Source organism: Helicoverpa armigera, chromosome 10 (genome assembly GCF_030705265.1).
Source record: "Helicoverpa armigera isolate CAAS_96S chromosome 10, ASM3070526v1, whole genome shotgun sequence".
Classification (NCBI taxonomy): Eukaryota; Metazoa; Arthropoda; class Insecta; order Lepidoptera; family Noctuidae; genus Helicoverpa; species Helicoverpa armigera.
The window spans coordinates 1,525,795-1,552,771 of NC_087129.1; the positions used below are offsets into that span (position 1 = coordinate 1,525,795).

Here is a 26,977-nt window from a genome sequence, read left to right on the forward strand (position 1 = left end):
TTTACTGAGTTCATTAAATTCGCCGCAAATACAAAATACTCCTGAATAAAGTCTTCCAAAGACGTCTTAAGATCTTTACGAGACTTTCAATGGACGTACTTCCATCGAGAATTCAAAAGACTTTCGCAAACAATATATAGCAACGTTGTTATAGATATTTTTATTATAAAGCCATTATACTTATAAACGACGGGTGTATTAGACAGTGTTTACGCAGGTTTCTCTCTGGTGAGGCGAGATTCGCTCGGACGGAGCGATCTTTCGACTTTTCGGATGATTGGCGTTGTTTGATAAAGAATTTGTATTATGTAGTACTTTTTTATCTTTATTGTAAAATCTTAACTAATTTAAAACATCGAAAGTTACGCTCTGTCTGTGACGCTTTCAGGGCAAAAATATTGAGCGGATTTAAATGAAATACAGTTTATCTAGAGCCTGAAAGAACACAAGTAGATGATTTTTTACCCGGTTTCGGGAAGTAGTGTTCTCCTTAACTACCAGGAGCACACACTACAAGAACTTTAATGTTCATATTTTTTATCAGATTCTTTTTGGTGTTATCTGTATCTCTTCCCAAAGACGTGAATGTAGAAAAGAATGCACTAAAGTCAGGATAGCCTAGGTACGTTAATTTCTGAATCCCCACAAGATTTTTTGCCAATTCAGCGCATAACGTAATGGTAGAAGTTAGTTTCAGTTTTTTATAACAAACAGCGGGTTCAGTAATAAACTGTGAAACTTCTCCCGCGAAGACTTTAACTATGACTGCAGTTGAATTTACCACTACACTTGTAATCTGCTTCCTTGATTCATGTTTTAACTTTTTATAAGGCGGAGTTCAGCCATAACGTTTTAGTAGCGTTATTAATATTCAATTACCGGTAGACGTTCCATTTCTGCTTATGTGCCAACGCTATGTACTCCTAATGAAACTCTTCTCGAAGTACTCGGAATATGCATACTATGCTCCGTTGGCTTTAATTAACTTAATCTTATGTAAGACTATTTTGTTGCGAATATTTGCCGTCTTGATTAAAGTACCTGTCATCTTTTGAAGGGTGTTATGTATTACAAAGTTAAAATCTCGACCGTTTGGTGTGATATTGTATCGTTAAAGCGTCTCGGCTAGCGTTTAATTAGTTTCCTGGATAATTGCAGCGTTTTCTGCTACAGCCTTTTGCAAGTGCCTGGCTAAATAATAGCACGCTACGTAATAGCAGGTTGTCTGCTTTGACTGTGCTTCAGCGTTATCTTGATAATAAAATTAGTATTTAATTACTGTAACGTTTGGCTAGTTCAATTATTCGCCAGAAATAGGTTGTAAGCGATCATTTAGAACACACAAAACCAGTGCTACCAGTTTTATGACTGTCAGACAGCATGTATTTCAGCAACATACTTAGACATAATTTATTCACTCAAGCTTCACGTTCTAATATAGTATGCTGAGTTTAATGAATATACGAACTCAAAGTGTTTGAATACGTGCGTGAATCGATAGACGTCTCATATGCATCCCTGTTTTATTCATCTCTTCTCGTGTAGACGTATTTCATGCAAATTGAAGCGTGCGCGGCGCCGTTGACGAACGCTTCGTGAGAACCCAGCTTTATTCTTTATACTGATGTAAATTACCTATTCGTGATTTTTTTCTCTTTTGTGATTCAAATAATTGAGGACAATGGATGAAATGTAAAAGCTCAAGGAAAATAAAATGTGAATTTGGGGTAATTGTATAAATCGGATCGTGACCTCAGTATTTTTTTGTGTCTAGTGTACAAAAATGTTTTGTTTCGGTTACGATATGACAGTAACATGATTACGATGAGTAAAAGAATACTTAATACATCTTATGTGTAAGATAAAATGACTTTCAAGATACTTATTCAACTTGAGCAGACACAAAAATAATTATAGTTTGTTATTCTATTATGAATGCTCAATTATGTTAGGTCCCTATTAAATATATAGCAACACTTATTTACAATCCATTTTACGTAAACATAAAGTAATTTAAAACAAAACAATAGAGAATAACGTACAAATTCTCAGAACAAATAAACCCAAAAAGTCCATAATGTAACATAAACAACCAACTCGATTGGACGGAGCAAAATATTATAATTTCATCAAAGCAAAGATAATTTAGAATACACTACGCTGTCCTCGAACTATTTTTTCACTGAGAACCAAAGAAAAGAAAAACACGTTATTTTCCGTAGCCAGTAAATTTGTGTTTTTATAAAAGCGTCGAGCGAGAGCGCTAAGAAAAATATACCGAACGTATTGTCTAGCAGACATTATGGGAATATAAATCTTTGGCCCACGTCAGATACGGCGGACAGTGGGCTGTACCGGGTTGCCGATGGAAAAAAAAAACTACTTATTTGAAAAATACTCGAGCCCGGATAAAATCTTTTGGCAACAACCAGATTTGGATTTTGAATAATACGAATGAGATTGTGAACGCTACGGTTTTCTTTGTGATTCGGAAAGCGAAGTGTGCTCATATTTTTATTGAGTAATCTTGTACGTTTGATAGATTTCGTTGTCAGAAATTGTATAACGTTTTGGTATACTGTATTCGTTTGGAAATATACCTCTATTTCGTTTAATGTTTTTTTTTTTGCTCTAGGTGGATTAATTTTTTATTTCATTATCGAACATAATATCAACTTTATTTCAATTAGGTACAATAATCATTTTACTTCTTTAGAGCGCAATAGGTACACTATTCAACGGTAAGTCTCCTATTGAATGTCGTTTCATAGCGTCATTATTACGAAGACTATTAACTTTATGAGTTTTAACGAGCTACTGCCTCGAGGTTGCTATTCAAGTAATTCATTAAAAATATGAATTGTATTTTCTACTATTCTGCAATTTAAATTTTAAAACCACCGTTATCAAATATTGAGTGCAGCAGTAAACAAAAAAAAAATGCTGTAATATTTACTGATATAAAATGGATTATTTACATCCATTTAAATTCATTGTGTATCTAGAGTAAATAAGGGTAAAATGTCGGGATCCGATATCCCGTTAAATAATCAGTGGCACGCCGTTCACGTGACCGGCCCTTTATCTATCTAGTGAAAGATTTATAACAGAGGCGTTACCACGTTTATCTTAATCTTAGCAGGGACTTTATATCTCTATCAACGGGACCTGCTATCTTGCAGAAAACCCGCCTCAGCGTCGAACCGTGCAGAATTAAGTGACGGACGAATTTTGTCCCGATTTTTTTCGAATTCGGCACATTGTGCACGTGATTATATTTGGGATATTATGGGAGTGCGTGGCATAGACGTCCATTTGTGATAAATAAGCTTGTTAGTGGTTTCATCGTTATGGGGTAACGGAGACCCTTAACTTTTTATATTATGTTTTAGTTTAGAGGTGAGGTCTACCTGTTGTAAGTTATTTACTTATGGTATTGGGAATGAAAATTGTTGGAAGAGAAACAAAAGATATTTACCTAATATACTTCATTTAAAATGTTTTACAGAATCCTATGAATGAATTACCCGTCTAAAGAAATATTTGTATACCTGGAAATGAGTTTGGACAGAATACATTAGCATAAAATTAAAACGAATCAAAAAACTTTGCCGGACGTTCGCTCGTTGGTGAAAATCAATAACCGCCATGAAAAAAATCTCTGAAAAGAAACACATTAGGTGGCCTATTTACGGACTTCTAACCAATAATTTCTGGTTCAACTGGCCAGATAAATCTGTTGTAGAGTGAAAACAATGGCCGGGCGGCGACTCGAAACCTCCTCTGATTTATTTCTTTAATATAGCCTGTATTAAATTTATAGCTGCCGGTTTATCTATATTTTAAAATCTAATTAGGAATTCAAATTCGGCTGCTTGATTGACGATTTATATTGCGTGCTTGTGATTTTATTATGTACAATTTGACGTTTTAATTTCAATATGAAACTGGCAATTACGCCGAATTAAGCAATCGAAGTTAGAGTTACTGCTAAAAGAGTTTTATTTCGTGAACGTTGATTGAGTCTGGTTTTGTCGTAACTTGGTTATGGGTTAAGTCGGTTTTGTCGTAAAACGGTTATGACCTATTTTCTGCTCTTGACGTGTCACGTATGCTCAGTCATATACCTACTTGCTTGCAACGAAATATTTCAGTTGAAACTTTTAGAGGCACACAAATAAACTGAAGAATTCATGCTGTTGTAAATTCAAATACCTACTTATTTGAAATATTGTCAAACACTGTTAGTTTCAAGAAATGGTACCATTTTCAGTTATATCTCTACATTATACTTTCAAATGTTTTGTGAAAATTAATGTATTATATTTTGTACGAATATTTTTAAATTCAAATAAAGCTAGCTCTAAAAATTTTGCCGATTGCAGCAAATAACTTATCGTGACACGGATGCACTTATACGATTTGGCGCTCTTCCAACTATGTAAAAGAGACTAATTGTAAAGTACCCGCGTTAACAAACTCGATTGGTTCCTGTTTGAGTATCTATGCTATAATACGATGGTTTGAGTATCTATACTACATATTATACTATGGTTCAAATTAGAATATCATATGCACAAGCTTACTATTTTCATGTCGTTTCATTGAAAAAACAAAAATGTATTAGTAGATGTAAAGCGTAAAGTTAATCCTTACACTGGGTTACAAAATAAGAGAAGGTTCAAAACTTCTCAAGTTTTCAACAAAATACAAAATTTAAAAGATAAAGCGTTAGTCTTCAACTTAATCTTAACTATCTAATTACGTAGAGTAATTCCGTAACAACGCCGTCATGGTGTTTAAAACCTACAGCACAAAACAAAAACAACACAACCCGCCATTCAAACTTGGAGCCCACGCTGAAATCCTTCATACATTATACTTATACACACAAGTATCTCCTCGGCTGGTTCCGTCAAGAGGTGTTCGAAAGTCCTCCAACCGTTCGAAACGCCTCAACAATAACGTATTGAGATCCCACATAACATTAGTGAACAAGAATGGCCTAAATCCACACGACCCCTGTAATGACCCAATTCCTTCCGTTCTTATAACTCAAGGGGTTTGATAAGCTGATCAAATGTGTTTATCTTTATATTCTTTAAGATGGTATTTAGTTTAATGGGCTTGTCAATTTTGGTCTTCTGGTTTTCGTATCGTAAGGTCTCGTTTCTTAGCAAGATATAGCAGATTTTCTACTAACTACTCGACATCTCTATGGGACTTTGACTGCTATCAAGATAAAAGCCGGACATACTATTGCTACAACTAGACGTGCTGCAAGATTCTGGACTGTTTGAAAATATACATCAAGCATTTCCCCAACAGGAATCGAACCCACATTAATGGCATCTTCTACTGGTCCAATAAGACAGTGTATCTGATCTTGTCTTGAATTTATCTGTGTTTCTGTACTACGGCTTCAAATGGAGCACTCTATCTGACCTCCTCAACCTACTTTGTGGAATGAGGTAACACGATACATTTTAAGACTACGGTCAACGGCTTAACGTTACTTTAAGGGGCACGGGTCTTAAATATGAAATGGATATAACCACGGACCAATCGCAGTAAGCGCAGCTTAACCTTGATTAGTTGACCTAATTTTGTGATACTGAGCTTGTCTGCTTTCAAGCGTTTGTCCTTCTTTAGAGTCAAATTGTCACTAGCAGTCTGTTTATAGTTGACGTAGTTTAACTTATCTTGTCCAAAATCAAAGAAAAAATAAGTGACAGCTCATCCATGCATATGGTGGCAAATGGCGAATTTTGACGAAGCAAAGTTATTTGACTGGTACGGTATAATGTGTGGTAACCCTTCACTATTGGACTTAGACTTCTTTACCCTTAGTTGATGCTATACTTCTAGTCTTTTAAACCTGCTCTCAATTTATTAGGAATCGGCGCAAAATATGTTTTCTGCTTCTATTCCTCGATGTCAGCCGTCTAACCTACATTCACTCACTTCTTGGTCTTATCATCTTTCGGACAATCTATTTTACTACTATATTTGAACTTTAGGTATTACTGCTAGATTATTTTCGAAATTAGTTGTGGTATTCAGATAGTCCATATTATCATGGACCATTGCACTCGCATTAATGTTCTGCTTTGCATTTTAAAATCGAAACATTTGCACCATTTCCATTGTATCTCTTTTTTCGTTGAACGTAGAATTTTCGTTTGCTTTTATTTCAGCGAAAAAAGTAATGCCACAAAGCCTAATATAAAGCTACAGTCACGAAATAACAGAGCTATTTTCACTTTAAAACTGGACACAACACTATTTTGATATTACAGGGACAGTGTAAATTGATATAAATGTTCACAAAAGAATTTATCGCCACCATATTTTTGAAAGAACTCGCTAGAAACAGCTAGCATTATCATCGGATACAGCCATTTAGCCTTTCTACACAGTAAACTGAAACGGTTAAACTTTGTAGCAATTCAATTATGTGTTTGAATTTAACTCGGAATTCTTCCCTTAGTTTCTCATAAATAAATAATTCAGTATTAGCGAAAGTCCCGCGGGCGGTTGCAGGCTCCATACTACTTCGTTTAAGGGTTAATTGACATGGCAAAAACTTGGTCGTAAGGCAACGTTACGTAAATGACATTGTCGTTTACACGCTTAAACAACATAAAAACGGGAATGTTCTTACTTGATGGTTGCAGTTACTTTTTGTGTTTACCTTTTTTAGGATCTTTTTCTATCATGTTGATGGTGAGTATTGTGCCTTGTTACAACAGTGTTCTGCTTTTTAAAGGTTGTACTGTGTAAAAAGGTTGTCCTTTTTATTTTATGTATACAATTTTAAAAGAAAAAACAGAAATCGTCATCATACCATCATAACAAAGTAGAATACAAATCGAATACTAAAATACAAAACAATCACTATCAAATTATTTATTTAAAATTAAACAAAATTGAACAGATAGCACAAGCTAAGCCGAATAAAACCACAGATAAGATTTAATAGGATCGAATGGCACCATGTTCTATATTCAAAAAATAGAATTACAAATACCACAGTGGTTAAATTCGACAATGCGTGGCCAAAAGCCGATAGGATTACTGCGACCATAAAAACTGGGAAAAACAAGTTACATGTACGTTCGCGATAACTCCGCTTGTAATCTCCATTAGCTGGTGTAACGATGTATATTGGCCTAGAACACCCTTAAGCGGCCATAAGAAAGTTTTGTATCGCTGTTTCATTATGTGTAATGTTTCTTCTTAAGATTTTGGCCACGTAAAATATTTTCGGTCCACTGTGGCTTAGTGGAGCGAACTTTATAATGTTTTATGGAGTAATTAAAGAGATATGACTGTGATTTTTATGGTCTTAGCAGATGTTTGAGCGAGGACCATTCATAAACATACGTATTTCGGATTATTCTCCTCTCTTTTATTACGGTAATTCTGTTTTTAAAAAAAGGTACAAGTGGGTAATTACCGCAGATCCTCAAATTATCTACGTTTGCAATTATCATATGTTAACCTAATTATCTTTTGACTACAGAGCAAAATAGCCTTTGTGTGTTTAATTTTGCAAAATTGCTTGCTTAGTATCTTGCAACATACCTAAGCTATAGGTAGATACCTATAGCTGCATGCTATATGTTGCATGTTCATGTTCTTAGGTTGGTCGTTTGTAGTATGATAGAAATCTCTTTATTAATTGGGTTTTGTTCTGGATTTTTAATCACTTTTTGTGCATTTTTGTTTCTATAGAGTTTATCATATGTGACCACTGTGCTATTCAAAGCTATTTAATTTACATTTCTGATATCGGTCACAATACCAACCCTTAAAAGGTTTTAGTACAAAATGGTACATAATACTCATTACCTGCCCCCAAGATGTGGGTATCTACTGATTTATTACATAAGAGTAACATAGGTACCTATTGCTTAATGTACCGCGAAAAGGCAACCCGAAACTTCAGACTTTCTTTACTTGAGAAGCTTTGATTTACACAGTATACTCAATTACGGTAAAGTTTTGAAAGTAACTACTTGTTGTACAATCTTTGTATTTTAACTGCCTTTCTTTGGTTAAAAATAAATTGGCTTCATATTTTTGTTGGAAGAAATTGATTGTGTAATTTTTCATTTCAACAGTCTGTTTTGTTTTTATGTTATACATAGCGTTTTTGTCATTTTTTTTTTTGAATAGGGTAATTTCTTTCTTTTGCTTCAAGTTTGTCCAATTATTGTGAATCTAGACACACGGCAGTATGTCCGCCAAGTTCGAGCAAAAAAAGCGACACACCGGCCGTGGGTTATATTACACGAACCATTTCGGGCCAAATTCGACCCCCCTGTAACTCAAAATCTATTTTATTTACGCATATCAAATTTCTAGTATCTGTTGAGACCCCCTCACTTATCTAAAATACAAAATTTCATTAATATACCTATTGTAGGTCTTGAGATATTGACGTCAGAAAATCGCTATTTTTACTATACACTCACTGACTGACTCACTGATTCACTGACTCACTCATCAAAAACCTAGACCACTTCCAATGGTCGTATTGACTTGAAATTTGGCATGGAGGTAGGTCTTTATGTCAAGGTAAAGGGAAAAATCTGAAAATGGCCAAGTGTGAGTCGGTTTCAAAATAATGAAGGTGTTTTATACCCGGTGTAAATTTATACCCCTAAGGAACTAAAACGAACTAAATTTATCTATATTTATATAATATATCTTCGAATGGTACAGAGGTTTGTATTTAGTCAAAGTAAAGTAAAAATCTGAAAACGGCCAAGTGTGAATCACTTTCGAAAATAACGAATGTGTAACTTTGATCCACGAACATAATATATGATAACATGTCATGTCAGTCAGTTGGTAAATCTAGTCCATTTAGTTAATCTAGTTCATTTCTTTGTAAGAAACATAGTGCATATTAAAAATCTAAAAATAGTATAAATGAGACATTTCTTTAACTAACTTCATCATAAGAAAAAATAAAATAAACAACCTTACAAAAATAAATGAAATCCCACCCAAAACAAAATGTGAAAGACTGCCAAGTTCGATAATATGGGAATGCTTCGCCTATAAAGAAGTGAGATCTGAATAAGTACCAAGTTCCATACACATACCTCAGTTAAAAATAGTTACTTTTAATGATGATTACTTGGCAAGTTTTAATAGAAAATTAAATACTTGATTCATTGCGTTTAGTAGGTTTATAACAAGGTGTATGAAAACTTGCCAAGTAACATCATTAAAAGTAACTATTTTAACTGAGGTATGTGTATGGAACTTGGTACTTATTCAGATCTCACTTTAGGCCGCTGCCTCGAATTTTGCGGGCAGCGGGCGGCAGCGGCGGCGGCGCGGGCGGTCACCGTTTTGAATGGAGCTCACCGCTCGTTGCCCGCTCCCGCGCCGCTGTATTCGAGGGCCGTTCCATTTGATTATACGCGTAAGATCATGCCGCTCCCGCGCCGCCGCCGCTGCCGCCCCGCTGCCCGCAAAATTCGAGGCAGCGGCCTTATAGGCGAAGCATTCCCATATTATCGAACTTGGCAGTCTTTCACATTTTTGTTTTGGGTGGGATATACAAGACATGATCTATCTCAAAAAAACACTGTTAATAATTCCGTCCGATTTCCATCATAAATGCCGCCAAAATTTACAACATCTCAATGCCACACTAAACCGCGGTATTCAAAATAAAAGCAACAACATACCTACCGACTTACATACTTTTACGACTAGAAGTAGGCTCCTATTTTTATTCATCCCTTCTCTGCGCACATAAGTGCCTTCATAGAGGCAGAATATAACTTTCCTCGCCATAAAACATAGAGGGTCCGAATAATGTACGTACATACGCATGTAAACATAAATGGAAACTATAGGTACAAGTATGTGAAAGAAATAAAACGCCTGAATAGACGAGATTTGAATAGTTTCATATTTCTTTTCATCTTCGATGTTACGTGGCTGTTAATATTTTTCCACCAAAACAGTGTCTAGTGGAAAATTCCTGATGTTGGTATGACAATGACGTCCCACGTTGTCTGTAAAATTGAAAGAACGACCTTATTCATTTTTAGTAGAAACTAGTTTTTAGTAGAAATTAATTAAATAAATAAAATCATTTATGAAAAGAACTGCCAAGAGTTATTAATCCAAATATAGAGAGATGTGCCGAAAAAATAATCCGATATAGATGGAAAACGATTGTAATATTCTTATTATGAAAGATTTAATATGATTACGTTATTAGTTATGCAATATTCAGCTCTATTTCATCTCCCATTAATATCAAAATAGTATACAAACACCTTCATTAACCAAGACCGTGGTAAGTGCGCCAGTAACACGTTTAGTCAGTGTCCTCAAAACAAATGCTTTACATTATCTTCCACGACAACGTAACTAAATTTCCTCTTCCAAGGTGCTATAGACCAAATGTAATAAAGTCATTCACCACACTTAACAGGTAATGAATTTTGACGCTACCGTGAAAACCAAGAGGTGTTTGCACGGCCAAGCTCACATATGGAGCTGAAAGCCCAAGCAAAAACCGACTCTAAGCCACCTTTCTCATAGTTCAAAATGGTCTGGCTATGTTGGAGGCAGCTCCGGTCGTTTGAGAGTATGACAAATAGAATTTTGCCAATATATTAGCTCATCGCCCGGGCTTATGTTAATCAAGAAATGAAGAAAAACATGGAGTGAGCTACGTCTTATTATTCTGAGCAAATTAAGTGGGATGAGAAAGTAGCACTCGTCTAAGTGCGAAAGTAAATTATGCTATCGACTATAATTTTAATTAAGAGTGTCAGTTTCTGAGCTATTGTTACTGAAATACTCTAGTTACTATGCCATCAATTAAAACTAAGAATAGTTTAGGTCAAATAAGATGTAGTACTTCTGATTTTAACCTAAATTGATGATTACCGAATAAATCATAAGTTGAAGCTCTTAAAACAATAACGATTATTTTTTTATGTTTTTCCAATATGCACAGCTTAGCACTCACAGTTTTTCCGTTCCACGTTTTGTTCATGGTTATCTCATACTTTTTAATTCAAATTGCTTAGTTCTTGGAAAACATAATCCTACAAACATTTCATACTAAGAATTGTCGTCATAGAAGGATTGTGAAATACGGAAAATATTCATAATTATTCAAACGTACTTAATCAGAAATGGAAATCACGGGATTAGAATTTCCAATGTATTGAAATGTTCTGTCTACTCCTATTTATGCTGCGTAGAAATAAAACTATTGAAATTAAACCTTCATTTAATAAGGCTAAGGTTCTTTACCGAAGTATCCTGAAAAAATGTTGGATCAGAAGTGTTAAAATAATAGCTGAGTAATCTTTCTGAAAGCTTGTAAAATATTTCGCAACATTTTAGATAGAAACTCTGTATTCCAGTTGCGAAAATGTAGTCTTTAGTGTACAGAATATTTCCTGTGGTTTTGCTGACGTTCCGGGAAATGAACGTGATGCCTACCAGGACAAAAAGCCTAATCCTAGTAATTCCTACTAATACTATAAACGCGAAAGTTTGTATGTATGGATGTATAGATGTATGGATGTATGGATGTTTGTTACTCTTTCACGCAAAAACTACTGAATGGATTTTAATGAAACTTTACAATAATATAGCTTATACATCAGAATAACACATAGGCTACAATTTGTAAACATATTGTTCGAAATACTAAACCTGCGCAGACGAAGTCGCGGGCACCAGCTAGTATACAATATAATAATCGTCTTCAACTTTTCAGTTGACTATTCTACAAGAAGTCGTATCGCATTTAAAATATTTACCTTCTAGTTTTTGTTTGTAACGTTACGCTTTTTGAGGAAACTATCGCGCTCCCGGATAAAAGCTTATATACACATATGGGTTAGCCTATATCTAAGACAATCCTCTCAAATGGTTCAGCTGTTTCAGAGTGTAGATAACAAATACGTTACAGCCCTTTTATCGTCCCACTGCTGGGCCCAGGCCTCCTCTCACACGGAGAAGGATTGGGCATAACAAATAATAAATACTGATTCTTCCCAGTAGTCGTACGTAGTTATAGTTTGAACGAATTTCGCAATGACAAGTCGCGTGTCACATCAATATGTTAGCGGAATAGCCGTCACACAGTGGAAATTGCGCGATGATAGAAACGGAAACATTGCGATACACTCGCGAGGGGTGATAGGGTCTAAATAGAGAGTAGGTACTGGTACTACTGTAGTAAAAAATAGTAGTGTTGAAGTAGTAGTGTTTTTATGTTCGAACAACTAGGTTTGTGCATAATATTTATTATTAATTCTATATAGGTACATCAAGAACAGATTTGTGTACCCAGCTTAGAACATAGTTTAAAATGAAAATTGTTGAATTTCTACATCCTATAAAAAGTCGAGATTTACCTATCTTAATATCATAGGTTTTGTTGTTCTCTACCTGTGTTTAACAAGCAGAATAAATGCGTTTGGAAAATATTTTAGTTTCTGATTGAGATATTTTTCTACTGAATAGTCTCTTCTGTTTCTAAATAATTAAAATTTAACAAATTCAATGCTAAATGCGATACCTAATGTAATATGTATTCCACATATGTGCATATTTCAGAGAATAATATAGCTACTTATAATAACATAACTGGCTGAATAATATACATCCCTGAATGAGTTTCTCAGAAGACCAGCTCAAAATAATATACAGAGCAAATTGCTAAATAAACCAGAACAGTCTAGAAAGTTCTAAAACTGAGCCGTAAAGTCGGAATCTAAAATTATACAGCACGGGGTATATTACCCCACATAGCTTATGCCCCATTTACAGTTACTCGCACAATACTTTTAGTACTTTAGTAAGTTCATACTTTAGTTTACGACTTTCATATGCATTACATTTATTACGTACGATTATCGTAAGTACTACAATATATTTTACCAGGCATAGGTACTGTTGATTGTGAACAATATTAACGAACAGCGAAACTATAAAATGCCCCTTTGTGCAATTAAGTGTGGTAAAAAACCAACCTCCGATCTTTTTTACGATTACAATATGACTTACGATTACATAATTACGTACGACGACATTATGACTTACGGTTTCGTTTTAATCAATTTAATGAAAATGTTACACATTTTGATTAGACAAGTTTCCTATTAAATAAACGTTTTAGATAAGGGTTAGAAACTGCGAAGATTGGTTCATTTACCGTCGCGAACTGTAAATTAATTTTGTTGTCGGAAGGGCCATAGCTTACAATCAATACTTAAGTAATTTCCTATAATCGAGTTACTGTTGTTTTAGAGTGGCAGCTGTTGTATTTTAAATAATTAACGACGAAAGCGACTATTATCCCTTTGATAATTAAAAAACTATTAGGTTTAATTACCTATTTCTCGCTCAGCGCGAATAATGAAGCTTAGTGAATTACTTAGTCATTCTAGGGTACCATTTTTGTAGGGAACCTAGACCAGTTGATATGTTTTATTTGCCAATATTATTATGTGAGTGCTTCGAATACTTGAAATAAGAGTGGCTTAAAATGGATGGCCTTTGACTTCTTTACATTGAGATTTTATCTTAACATGAAGATCATACTTGTTGAATTTATTCTTGCTTCTTCTTCTATGTATGTATATATTATGTCTTGCACAACGTCATACCTGTTACAGCCTATTTATGTCCCACTGCTGGGCACAGGCCTCCTCTCACGTGGAGAAGGATTAAGCATCGTCATAATATGATGAAAATTCAAAGGGTATGTTATCAGTGGCTGGAAGATTGTGCTAACAAAAACCAAATACTTTGTCTCCCTTCATTTTCTTTTTAAAAATCTCCACGACTTGCGGTGTAACATTTTGACCAGCATCTTTATTACGCTTAGCGTATTTCGTAACAACTTCTTTACGAGTTGTCCGTTTATGTCACGAAATTACTCCGAGAGACCCAGCGGTAAGCTCGAGCGATGATGATGTTACATTTTTATGATCTTACTACACTTCTGCATTAAACCTTCGTAGTTTTAAAGCTTTAATTTAGTTTATGCTTTAATATTTCTTCTTAGAAGACTTTTTTTTGGTCACTAGTTGGGGATTTGCTTCAAAGATTTTTAGGAAGTTAATTACTGTTACACTATCGCCATTGGGTTTTATAACTATTCTATTTCAAGCTACAAACATTACCCACTTAACACCAACATGTCTTCTTTATTTCGCAGAATTAGTAATACCTACATGCATGCGCTTATTATAGGTAAACCTACATGGCATATGTCTTAGCGTCTTTGCAATTATTTTGTAACTCCTACTAAAAGCTTGCAATTTTATTCTAAAACAAAACATCTTCACTCTTTACCGTAACCGTAAGTATAATTACCAAAACAAAATCATTACATTCTATTACAACATCAACAACATGTCATATACAAAGATTGCCTCTTACCTTTACCCAACAAAACCTTATTTGTATTATAGACAGGCCGCTCTATGTGTCGTGGTGGCCGCAGAATTCACAACGACATTCGTAGGTAAACTTGGCTGTTGTGTGGCCGCTAACGAGCTAAGGCCCACTACAAAGTTTCATCAGCTTTGTTACGGAATTCGACGTACCCTGTGTTGGTAGTGGTCAATGGATACGCCTAATTAATGGTGTTGTAATACGTGGTATACTGTGTTGATGTTGAGACAAACTGAAGATTCATGTGACTTAGTCTGGATATAGGTCTATAGTATGAACTACTGATTTAGAAATTTAAATTTGACGTAATTTTTATTAAGTCACGTTAAATTACAATCTCTTATCATAAACCAACGCATCGATCGGTTGTCGAAATCCGCAGTTCAACTTAGATGAGATAATTTTATCTTCTGTTTACCTACTTTTTAGCAATAGTTTCTTCTGAGACAACATAAATACATACATATTTCAAAAATCTAGACACACGGCAGTGTGTCCGCCAAGTTCGAGCAAAAAAGGCGACACACCGGCCGTGGGTTATATTACACGAACCATTTCGGGCCAAATTCGACCCCCCTATAACTCAAAATCTATTTTATTTACGCATATCAAATTTCTAGTATCTGTTGAGACCCCCTCACTTATCTAAAATACAAAATTTCATTAATATACCTATTGTAGGTCTTGAGATATTGACGTCAGAAAATCGCTATTTTTACTATACACTCACTGACTGATTCACTTATTCACTGATTCACTGATTCACTGATTCACTGACTCACTCATCAAAAACCTAGACCACTTCCAATGGTCGTATTGACTTGAAATTTGGCATGGAGGTAGGTCTTTATGTCAAGGTAAAGGGAAAAATCTGAAAATGGCCAAGTGTGAGTCGGTTTCAAAATAATGAAGGTGTTTTATACCCGGTGTAAATTTATACCCCTAAGGAACTAAAACGAACTAAATTTATCTATATTTATATAATATATCTTCGAATGGTACAAAGGTTTGTATTTAGTCAAAGTAAAGTAAAAATCTGAAAACGGCCAAGTGTGAATCACTTTCGAAAATAACGAATGTGTAACTTTGATCCACGAACATAATATATGATAACATGTCATGTCAGTCAGTTGGTAAATCTAGTCATAGTTAATCTAGTTCATTTCTTTGTAAGAAACATAGTGCATATTAAAAAATCTAAAAGATAGTATAAATGAGACATTTCTTTAACTAACTTCATCATAAGAAAAAATAAAATAAACAACCTTACAAAAATAAATGAAATCCCACCCAAAACAAAATGTGAAAGACTGCCAAGTTCGATAATATGGGAATGCTTCGCCTATAAAGAAGTGAGATCTGAATAAGTACCAAGTTCCATACACATACCTCAGTTAAAAATAGTTACTTTTTAATGATGATTACTTGGCAAGTTTTAATAGAAAATTAAATACTTGATTCATTGCGTTTAGTGGGTTTATACCAAGGTGTATGAAAACTTGCCAAGTAACATCATTAAAAAGTAACTATTTTTAACTGAGGTATGTGTATGGAACTTGGTACTTATTCAGATCTCACTTCTTTTATAGGCGAAGCATTCCCATATTATCGAACTTGGCAGTCTTTCACATTTTTGTTTTGGGTGGGATATATCTTTATACATACATTTTTGGGGATTCTGCATATTTTCTTCTTCTTTATTCCTTAATCTGACGTCATCTCAAAACTAATATAACATCACAACACGATAATATTACCAAAACAAATCATGTTACCGATACGTATTACATATGTTACTTAGAAGTATCTACGTAACATGTTTCTTGCAGCCTATAGGTACGTCTTTAACCAAGTGAATTGATGGATGACCTAACCTTTGCTGCATTGCCAAGCGTTGGTGAACCTTCCACATGAAATTCCAGCGACCTAGTTCTTGTCGATGGAATCCGATGCGAGAGGGTAGCTTTATTGGTGCTATTTTTGAACCAAGCCTATTGGGTAGACGGTAGTGTGTGCTAGTGTTTGACGTGATAAGTAGGGGATGCAATTTTGATAATTTAATGGATTGCTTTTTTAACCACTTGTACGCCGCTAATTATAAAACAATAGAAAATCAATTTGTGTCTCGTGTATAATCTGTCATTGGCATACAACAGGTTTAATTAAACTTCTAACCTATTTATTGTTTCCAACGGCATTCAAAAATGTTCGAAAGAAGATATATTTAAGGATCTTAAAATATAAAAAAATATCTGTACAGATTAAAGCATGTTTTGCGAAAACTATCTCATTCTTCTACAAACTAAAATCAAATCTTTTTCAAATTACGTGCCGACATAAAAGTGTATCTTTAGTAAGTTTTATCTGATAAAGGTAGATAGATCTAGAGACGAAATCTAGGAATAAAAGTGTTTTATCAAAACTCAAAGGAACAGTGTTTCGTAGAAACTCTTTACTTGTTAATCCATTACGTACCGACTAAGCTAGGTATAAAAAATCGAAAACGAAGAACCTAGATTGAGATTTGATAAAAAAAAAACATCAATCACTAAAAGTTACAGAGCTACTAAATAAAAATGTTTTATCCAACCCAAGACTGATTTACTCGATATATTTTTCAGGTTAGAAATGCACCAGCAATTTTGATCTTTTATTGTTAAAAAATACGGTTTTTCTCGACTCCTTTGAACGGGGATAAAATCGTGGTCGTTTTTTTTCCGAGTTTTTTTCAGCTTACTCGTGCAATTTCAGTGTGCTCAGGTGTTCAAAGACAAGTTTTCGCTTCAACAGTTTCGGGTCTCGACTAAAGGGTAGTTTTTACTGTTTTCATTAATTTTGTGACAGCCAGACTGTGTCTCAGATTTTTCGTGACTCTTTTGTTTTTTATTGTGCTATTTATAATCTTTTTTGGATAAAAGTTTAATGGGTTGGTGAGCAGTGTGGAAATAAAAGTTTTTATTTTTGAGGCCTGTAGTTGAAACATTGAACGCTGCAAAAGTAATTATTTTAGATCGATTGGTACTCAAACACAGATTTACTGCCATTTTTACTGAAAGGAATATTATTTCACTAACTTTTTGATGTGTTCAACAGTTTAGTAACAAGTTGTATATGTTTCAATTATTTGTTTAGTATCCAGGTACTGATTTTTAGGTGTTTGTTTCTAGATATTTTTATAGCCAGGATAGTATAAATTAACCGCTCCATAACTTTGAAAAGGCACTCAATACAGACATCAGTTGCCAGAAAATAGAAGTAACTTCGCACGACCCGAGCCGAATACAAAATTCTAAGAAGTTGTTGAAAATTATGTAAAACTTCTGTTTATAGCCAGAAGGGCGAGAACAATGTGGGACAAGGGGTCAAGGACTTCCCGGTCAGTTTTCTATTTCTTGTTAGAACTTTGTCGCGTTAGGGTGCGTCCTACGTGGGCGAAGTAACGCGAACGCGATGCTGAGCGATACGAAGCGAATTCAAATGTGCATGCTGCACCACGCCATACCGCGCTAAGTTATGTACGCCACTATTAAAGAAATCAACTGTTTGTTGTTATAGCGTCGCGCCGCTCCGCTATCGCATCAAGTTCTCTCACATAGGACACACCGTTAATCTAGCTAAAGTGGAACAGGATTTTTCTTAGGATTTTATTTATTTCTCATCTCAGCTTTTACAGGATGAAGGAGAATAATAGAATGGCGTATTAAAACTATTTCCAAGATACAATCTCGCTACTAAGTTTATTGTAGGAATAACAATAAAGTAAGGAATAAGGTAACAATAGTTCATTAAAAATATTGTATAGATAATACTTGAGAAGTCTTTTCATTGCAGTCCTATTGTTGGTTCTTAGTAATTGAATTAAATTAAATATTTATGTTTTGTTGATATTTTCTTTTATAAAGACGTTTCAAATCTTGGTAACATTTCGACTAATTCGTAAGTACATGTTAGTACCAATGTTAGGAATATAATGAGGTTCGGCAAAAGGTAAATTAAGATAAGCTAAGGTGGTTTTTAGCCGGTAAGAGTCCGACACACCCCTCTATCGATCCTATATGAAGAATAGTCCATGAAAAATTTCCCCCTAGTATAAAAGAGTGCATTTTCAATAAAACAAACATTTTTAACAGGCTAGTATGCTGTATTTATTAAACTAAAGTAAACAAATGAATACATTAATGCATTCACACTATTTAGAAACCATTGTTTTTATAATAGTGCACCACTCAAAATGCTTTTGACCGCAATATTTAACAGGAATTGTTTTGCTACTAACAATGCAAATTATAATGTTCATCAGTAAGGCAATTAAATTCATTGCGGTCACACGGTAGTATTTCCATTAACCTATATGATCAAGAGGTATTCTCATTTCATGCTTATGTAGGTGTAGCTAATATGTATCTTCTAATATTATAAAGCTGAAGATTTTGTTTGCTTGATTCAACACGTTAGTTTTCGGAACTGCTCTAATTTAAGATTTTGTAATCCGTCTAGCGAGGACAAAATGATTTCCGTGTTATATAGTCTAGTCTGTATCTGTATATGAAGGCAATAGGTTGTAGGTTTGTTGTTCAGGTGCATAAAGTAGTTTTTACGGGACGCAGGTGAATACATCGGCAGAAGCTAGTGAATTTATATCATTATTGTAGCCATTTCGCGGTTTTTGGCTCACCCATATGAAAATTTCGTCACCAAATTTGCTATATCTCAAACAGTTCAGCTGTCCAAACAGAGAACTAATAATAGCATTTCCTAGAATTAAGCCTGGACTAAGTCTAAGAATTTCACCTTCGTTGACTTCAAAATCTATTTATCCAAGTTCATGTCTGAACCATTACTTCGACATTGGAAACCAGCAATTAATAGTATTTCTAGAAGGCCTTAAGACGTTCCATAGTACATTTGATACTCCGTAGAACAGATCCTGTATGTCTGAATTTCCACATAACAGCTGGCAAATAGCTTGAGGTCAGTTTCCGCAGAATGACCTTAAAGGAGACCAATAGTATGTATCGACTTGCAGAGGATATTGAATATTCCTTGAATAAGCTTGATGTGAAGGAAACTGTTGGTCCCTGAACTAAAATCACAAATTCTGAAGATGGAAAGATTTTTTTCACAAACTTTCTACCATAATGTATTTTAATGTTCTTATATTTTATACCAGTAAATATAATAGTAGACGTAAATAAAAAAATCGGTGTCTTCATCCCCATGACTAAGATTATTCCTTAAAGTTTTTAAGATTCTATTTCTCAGAAGTGAAACTGAAAGAAATAATAGATTCACTCCACTAAATACTGACTTGAAGTTCTTATTCTTAGAATTTGAAGTTAATGATATTTAAGTTATTAGTTATGATTTTCGTGGATCACCAAAATGAAGTGAAAGATCAGCATAGTTTATTGCGATTTGTAATAAAAATCCCTTTTGGACATAAAGTACACACGGCTTCTAGTTTTCATGAATATATAGTGGACAATTAGTCGTACATGATGAAATTATGTCACACGAAATAATCATGTCATTTATTTTTGTATATGTCAAGGCCTCGTACTACATAAGTTATGTATCATGCAATGTCCACTATAGTTTTAACCTTTCTTCATAAACAAAGGCTCATTTTGTGTTGAATCTAAAACAGACATAATTTTTAAACAGGCTCATACACAGCATTAAATAAAATTCAAATAGTTACCTCCAAAAAATAAATTAAAATTGCCAGTAACGAACTATGTATAGGTACCTACACTCTTATGTTATGTTATGTTTCAATCAGTTTTTTCATAACCCAACCTAACATAGTTCTTCTAAACATAACCATGCCTTAATATACAATTTTCTTTGTATATTAGGAACAAAATTTGCTTTAGCCACGCCTAATATCATCAATAATACTTGTAAATGGACTATGGGGTGTGTTTTGACTACGTATAAAGTAATGCTCATTAATTTCTATGTAGCATGCGATATAAGATTCTGGTGGGTAATATTGAAATGTTGGAATGTTCCCTTAGTGGTGTATTTGTTAGGATTTGTAAGGAAAGTTATTTTGGGTTTGGGATTTTTTGGTTTAGGAGATCAGCCTCCAAAAATGTTGCGAAACGCTATAAAAACACATAAATAAACTTGAAGATGCATTAGTACCTCTGGTATGAAACTAAGGGTGTAGGTACTACCTACATGTAGATACATTGGTTGCATTAGAAGTTTAATTTTATTTTGGTATACCTACCTCAGCAATAAATATTTTTCTATAATTGACATGGCTATATAATTACAGACTTAACTATTAACCTACAGACTTATAATTTAAAAACTATTAAAATGTAATAAAATTGTTGTTACTTATTTTTATACGTAATATCCAGGTCTGAAAATGGGCAATTTATTTTTATGAAATAGTCTAAGCGTTGAATATAAAGTGTAATAGGTACTTACTGTATTTACCTATAGATTTTCATTACAATTTAAGTTTAGTGGGTACTTATTTTGGAACTATTACACAATATTTTATCATCCATTAAAGTCTTAGATACATAGTTAAACCTTTACGGATGAACTGAAAACTGGATAAGTCCTACCTACGTAGGTAGTGATCATATTTTCTGACACAGTTTTCATACAAAAAATGGCTGCTAATACCAGAAAATCCTAGTGTTATCTTAGGCATATAATACGATTATACCTTATTAAGGCTCCTCATGTATTTCTAACGAGACAGCAATGATATATCGCTGACAAGCGTGTGTTTACTGAATCCGACATGAACTGGTACTGGCTAATCTTCACCACGAATGTGCTAATGTAGTGTTCATGTAATCTGTGTTACAAGCAAGACTAAACGCTTGGTTAAGAACTGATTATAATAATTATAATTAATTCGTATTTTTTTTTTAAATTAAATACCTAGACGGTTAGGTTCGGCCAGAAAAGCCAGTCTTTGACAGAGAGCATGTCTTATGCCTTAACCAGGAGGTAATACTTGTTGACAGACATTCTTCTGACCATTAAATTAACATACTCGGTCATAAAATGACCTTTGTCATTCAAAGTGGCCATGTTGATGGTCCCTTGGGCATGCTTTCAGTCGCCGGTGAAAAGGATATATAGGAACTTCACGCCTTATTCTAACCGTCCGATTTTGTTAGCAAGGTATAATTAATGTTAGAAAAAAAATACATTTTTACATTAATTCATTTAAAACTTCCTCAATTTATTATTCATCTAAATACCAACACAAAAAAAGATAGATACAAACCGAACTTCGACCCAAGTTTCAAAAATAGCTGTGGATCGATTAATCCTTGAGCCATTATGAAAACTGTTCTAATTAATTACTTAACCCATAACATTAGGGTCCCATCAATTATTACAATATTACGTACAAAGTTTATTGTGTTCCCCATTGTGTAATATTGCGAGAACGGAATGCGTGGGTGACGCTCAAATTACCGCAGTTGATATTGTGTTTTGGCGACAAATTTGCATAGGTACGTATGATAATATGAGCTGACATTGAAAGTTTTCCTTTGTAGATAGATTGAAAATATATGGATGCTGTTGTTTGTGTAAAAAGTTAACTTTTTTGCAATCAGTTGAGACAACGAGTCTTTATTTCTCAATCACTTCGTAAAGGTTACATTTTTCAAGACTGACTGCCGACGATCGGCGGTATATATCTGAGCGGAACGTCCTATGTCTTGCCTTAACATTGATAATGACGAGTTTCAATTCAACTTAATAATAATATATCTCTTCTCTAGGTCTTGAAGGATGTCAATCAAACCACTTGAAAGAAAATTGCCCTAAGTATATAGATATGTGACAAACCTCATATTTCATAGCTAATTGACATACACACTCGTGTCAATATTAGTATCCTTCGCATACGTAATTACTAACCTCGCATGTTTCTATAATCACGAGTACGTACATCTTATACAGACAGTTGTTATTTGAATTACAAACATAGGCGGCATCGCTTAATTCAGAGATACGTTTTTCACATGGAGAACAAAATGACTAGCAGAGGTGCCATAACGGAAAATCTCCTAAGAAAGTAGCGCGCCAAAATGCGGGTACGCGGAGGACGAGAACCGTTAGTCTCTACCCTTATACCCACCCATTATTTATATTTCCCAAAAACGCCTCGCTCCAAGAACTCCAAGCAAGCTTCAAGAACGCCTCGTTGTTACTGTTACTGTTACAGCCTTTTGTATCGTCCCACTGCTGGGCACAGGCCTTTTCTCACACGGAGAAGGATTGAGCATTAATCACCACGCTTGCTCAATGCGGGTCGGAACGAAGAACGCCTCGTTAGTGCACTCGTAACTGATCTTCTTCTTGGCGAGTCGATGGCAACTTAAATTTTGGAGGCCCAATATTTCGCTACGCATACGGCATTGTCAGTAGCGTTATAAAGGTCATCCACTATGCAGCTGTCGGGGCATAGTGGGCAGCATAGAAGGTGCAGCATGGTTTGTGGTATGGCACCACACCCGCAGCTGTTGTCGTCAGTGTAGCCCCACTTACATAGGTTTTCCATACACTTACATAGCAACAACGACTCGTAACTGATCGTTTTGGTCATTCCCACTGTATGTCAACGAATTGACCTAGAAGAAGGCGGCTTAACCTACCTGCGTTATGGCATCTCCGCTCATCTTTCCTTACTCCGTGTTTAATTCAGAGATACGTTTTCCATTCCTCCGTACGTAAACGCCTGAAGCTTTCAAAGATAAATGTAAGCCTTAATATAGAGACTTCAAAGAATTTTCAATGAGATTTTGGTATAATCATCAGTTTTAGGTAAAATGTGGACGGTTTTAATTTGTTGATTATAGAGCTACGTGTTTCCCTTTATGCCAGTAATTATTGCAAATTCAATGAGACCTGTTATATAACGTAATTATTGTGGTCTAATCCCAAAATAGGCAATAGTAAGGTGGTTATGTCATTTTCAAAGTTTTAATTACAAAAGAACTTGGACAGTGCTCCACACTACGACTTTATAATGGGTTTTCTATGTATGTGTCATTCCTTTTCAGATACCTACGTATTCGTTGTATGTGTAAGAAACTGGGTTCTAGATAGCTAGCGATCGCATTTTTTTCACGCCTTATTTGACGCGTTTTCTATACAAGAAGGTTGAGTAATATGTCACGATGGGTCATTTGAAACCTGTCCTGGCATTTTATCGAAAGGCCAGTTTAGATTTGGTCCCATATTGTCTTAACATTATTTTACCCATGGGTGTAATGTAGGTATTTCATCAAGCTACGTCTAGTAAAACAACGAATAAATGTATACTTTGATTATTAAACTGCGGGAAAGTGCGACAAATTATTCAAATCCTAAAACAGTGAAACCTAAATGGGCACTTTACTTTAAAAAACTTTTCACTCCATATACCTTCATATAATAATCAAAAGCTCTTGGGAACTCATAAATATTATCTGGATTAATCCAGAACAGTCTGGTTTGCCTAAGTAGGTCCCTACTTACGTACTTTGGGGTTTTGTGCGAGAAAATCGGGGAATATCACCAAAATTATAATAATTATAAGGGAATGATATTATAATTTTGTAATTGTGGTATGTTAACAATGGCATTAACTTCGTTTATGTTGAGATTTTACTTTAATTGTCTCTTTGGGTCTTGTGTAGGAGAGAATGGTGTATTCCATTGTTTTGTTTCATCTTCCGGAAATGAGGTTTTTAATAATATATGAGAGCATTCAACCTATTTTTGAGAGAGCTGAATATAAATTTCTAGTGACCTGTTAGCGACTTGGAGACCCATGATTCCAGCCCAAAAATTATAAAAAAACGACCATAATATGACAAAACCAACTTCATTTCTTCTTCAAAAACTCGCAATTTTTATTCTATGTTTTATCTTATTTTCGTTCACATAACAAGATTGCTCCACCAAAGACTATCCAGCCAGTCACGAACACACACTTTATGAAACTCACTAAACTACCACAAAGGTTATGACAATGCAGATTTAAAACCTCTTTTGGCAAACAAATATTCAGAAAAATAGGACGCTTGACTGTTATTTTCCAAACTGATGAGGTTTCGTGCAGTAAAACTGTCGGGTCTGTTGTTTCTCAACTCTTTGGAAGTGAATTGGGTCTTGCTTTTGTTCTTTGAGGATTGAATGACGAAATGTGGTGGAATGCAGTTTCTATGTGCAGTCCTGAAAATATTAAAAATTGAATATCAATTAAATTGTGTCAGTTTCATGTAGGTGTCCTTTAAAAAAGTACGATATCGGAAATCTTTCTTTTACAAAAATAAAACACTCCTCTGCTTTAATTTAAATTTGTAACTTAAGGAAGAAGTAGATGGTTATAGACACTTCTTCGCAGCTTTTTAGCGAATCCAAAACGTCATATTAAACAAGAAGTAAGTCTAATTGACTTAATATTTTACGTATACAAACTTGATACTATACTGATAAACAGTAATTAATTTGTTGATCAATTAGCATTGTTTAAACAGTCTAATTTACGATGTAAATAATCACCTATTTGAATTAATTGATTATCACAATAATCTTCAGCCGTTTTTAAAACATCGTCCCTAAGAAACCGTCTAAGATTGTCCGACGTACAATTTATAACTTCTACCACAAGACCACACCCGCTCGTCACAAAAAATCTCTTTACAAAACAGCGCTTGAAGAAGCAAGAAAAAGCGCTTTAACCCCACTTAAACTAGCCACAAGAAGTAGCAACTAAATCTATTAGCCGCGTCAAGGAAAGCAAAGCATACAAAGCAGTAATAGTTTCTGGGTGTAGGTCGAAGGCATAAATTCTAACCCACCCTGTATTGACTTGAACCAGCAAATACAAACGTAACTCGATTGGTTTATCCGGAATGTTCCTTGTTACTACCTGTACTAACTGTTACGAAATTCCTGGTATAAAATTAATTGTAATAATATATACTCCAGATAGGACTAGTTTAGCTTAATTTAAAATTGTTTTTCGTTTTTGAACACTTTTTTTAATATAGACAGAATAAAGACTCACGTGCATAAATGCATATCGTATACAGGAATAAGAAAAAGCTGCTTCTAAAATACCTCATATCTCTCAATTCTGACCTAAAATATATTGCTTGAAAGATAAAGAAATATTCTCCGTAACACCTGATATTACGGCGCTCCATTACAATCTTATTACATAATATGAAAACGTGTGGGCAGTATCCAGTTTTTTGTTAGGCTATAAGCCACCCTCGTCTTTATGCCGTGCCGAATACCAAAAAGGTTTTTAGTTGGCAGGTGTGCGTGTGTCCGTATTGTCCGGTTGAGCTCGGCTACCCGACGTTGAATGTCATTTTCTTGTTTTTCAACCTTGTGGACGGTGGCGCAAGTTGTGGGAAGCGCGGCTATGCAAGCATTTAGGAACAACTTATTATTTTATGTGAAGTTTTTAATGATGATGATTTTAACTTTTCGGGGTTTGGATAAGGTATCTATGGAACTAGAAGCCTAAAAAATAATAATGTGCAAATATTATTTTTTTACTGATACTTTAAAAGAAAAACAGTTTTCGTTGACATTTCCCTAAAAAAAAGTTTAAATGGCAAAATAGGCAAATTTAACTCTAAGGTTATTTATTCAGGCTTATACCCGCTTGAAGCTTGTACTATAGCCCTCATATCCTGGTTCTCATGTTAAGGGATTTTGCCCGCTTACAACGTAACACTGTTTCATACATGGCTTTAAGCTGATAAACACAGGGATTCGCAGGGGTTCCGCCGAAAATGATATTTTTTTTGACTAAAACGTTTTTTGCGGTACCCTCAGACTAGTGATAATACTCTCATCAACCGCAAATCTCGGTACAACAGGTTTATAAAACCATTTTTTATTTTGAATTTTTTGAAGCTTTGTTTCGGTGTTTTCCTATTAGAAAATTAGGGATGGGGTTAACTGAAAAAATGGTTGTCATGAACAGAAAAGGAGGACAGCTTGCAGCATACATTTTATCAAATATTTTTTAGTTTCACAGACGGACTGACTTCACAGTCTGCTGGGCTGTCTTAACGTAATTATAATTTTAATACAAGAGATTGCGATCGAACTTGATCTTAATTTGGAACGCTGTTGCTATGCAGTTAAAATTAGGTTCTAAGTAATAGTTATGACACATTTTTATAGATTTGTCATTAAGCAGGTTTTCCTCCATATCATCACAATTTAAAACTATAGGTTTCACACGGTAATTATTATACGGCTTGGCCATTCTATAGGCTAGCGCGTCACTTTAGTGTCAGCCCAATATTTTTTTTTCCTTATTTTCTCTTACTTTACGGTTTGTCTTCTTGTTCTAGGAGTAGTAACATCACCAGTAGCAGCCACAGTGACTCGCGTGCCGGCCATCGTCGGAGGTGAGGCAGACATGCCTTGCGATATCAGGCCGCCGATGCACAACGACAGTCTACTGCTCGTCGTGTGGTATCGCGATGATAATCCTGTGTACAGGTTAGTT

General features: G+C 34.7%; 1 protein-coding gene across 7 annotated transcripts in view; it reads left to right on the forward strand.

Moving 5' to 3' along the window:
* Positions 1–26,977, forward strand: part of LOC110380505 (nephrin) — a 227,075-nt gene that overhangs the window by 124,273 nt on the left and 75,825 nt on the right. For all 7 annotated transcript variants that reach the window (XM_049840964.2, XM_049840963.2, XM_064036452.1 and 4 more), the window contains exon 3: positions 26,820–26,970. In XM_049840964.2, coding sequence (XP_049696921.2) covers positions 26,820–26,970 — 151 coding nt within the window. The remainder of the gene's footprint in view (positions 1–26,819; positions 26,971–26,977) is intronic.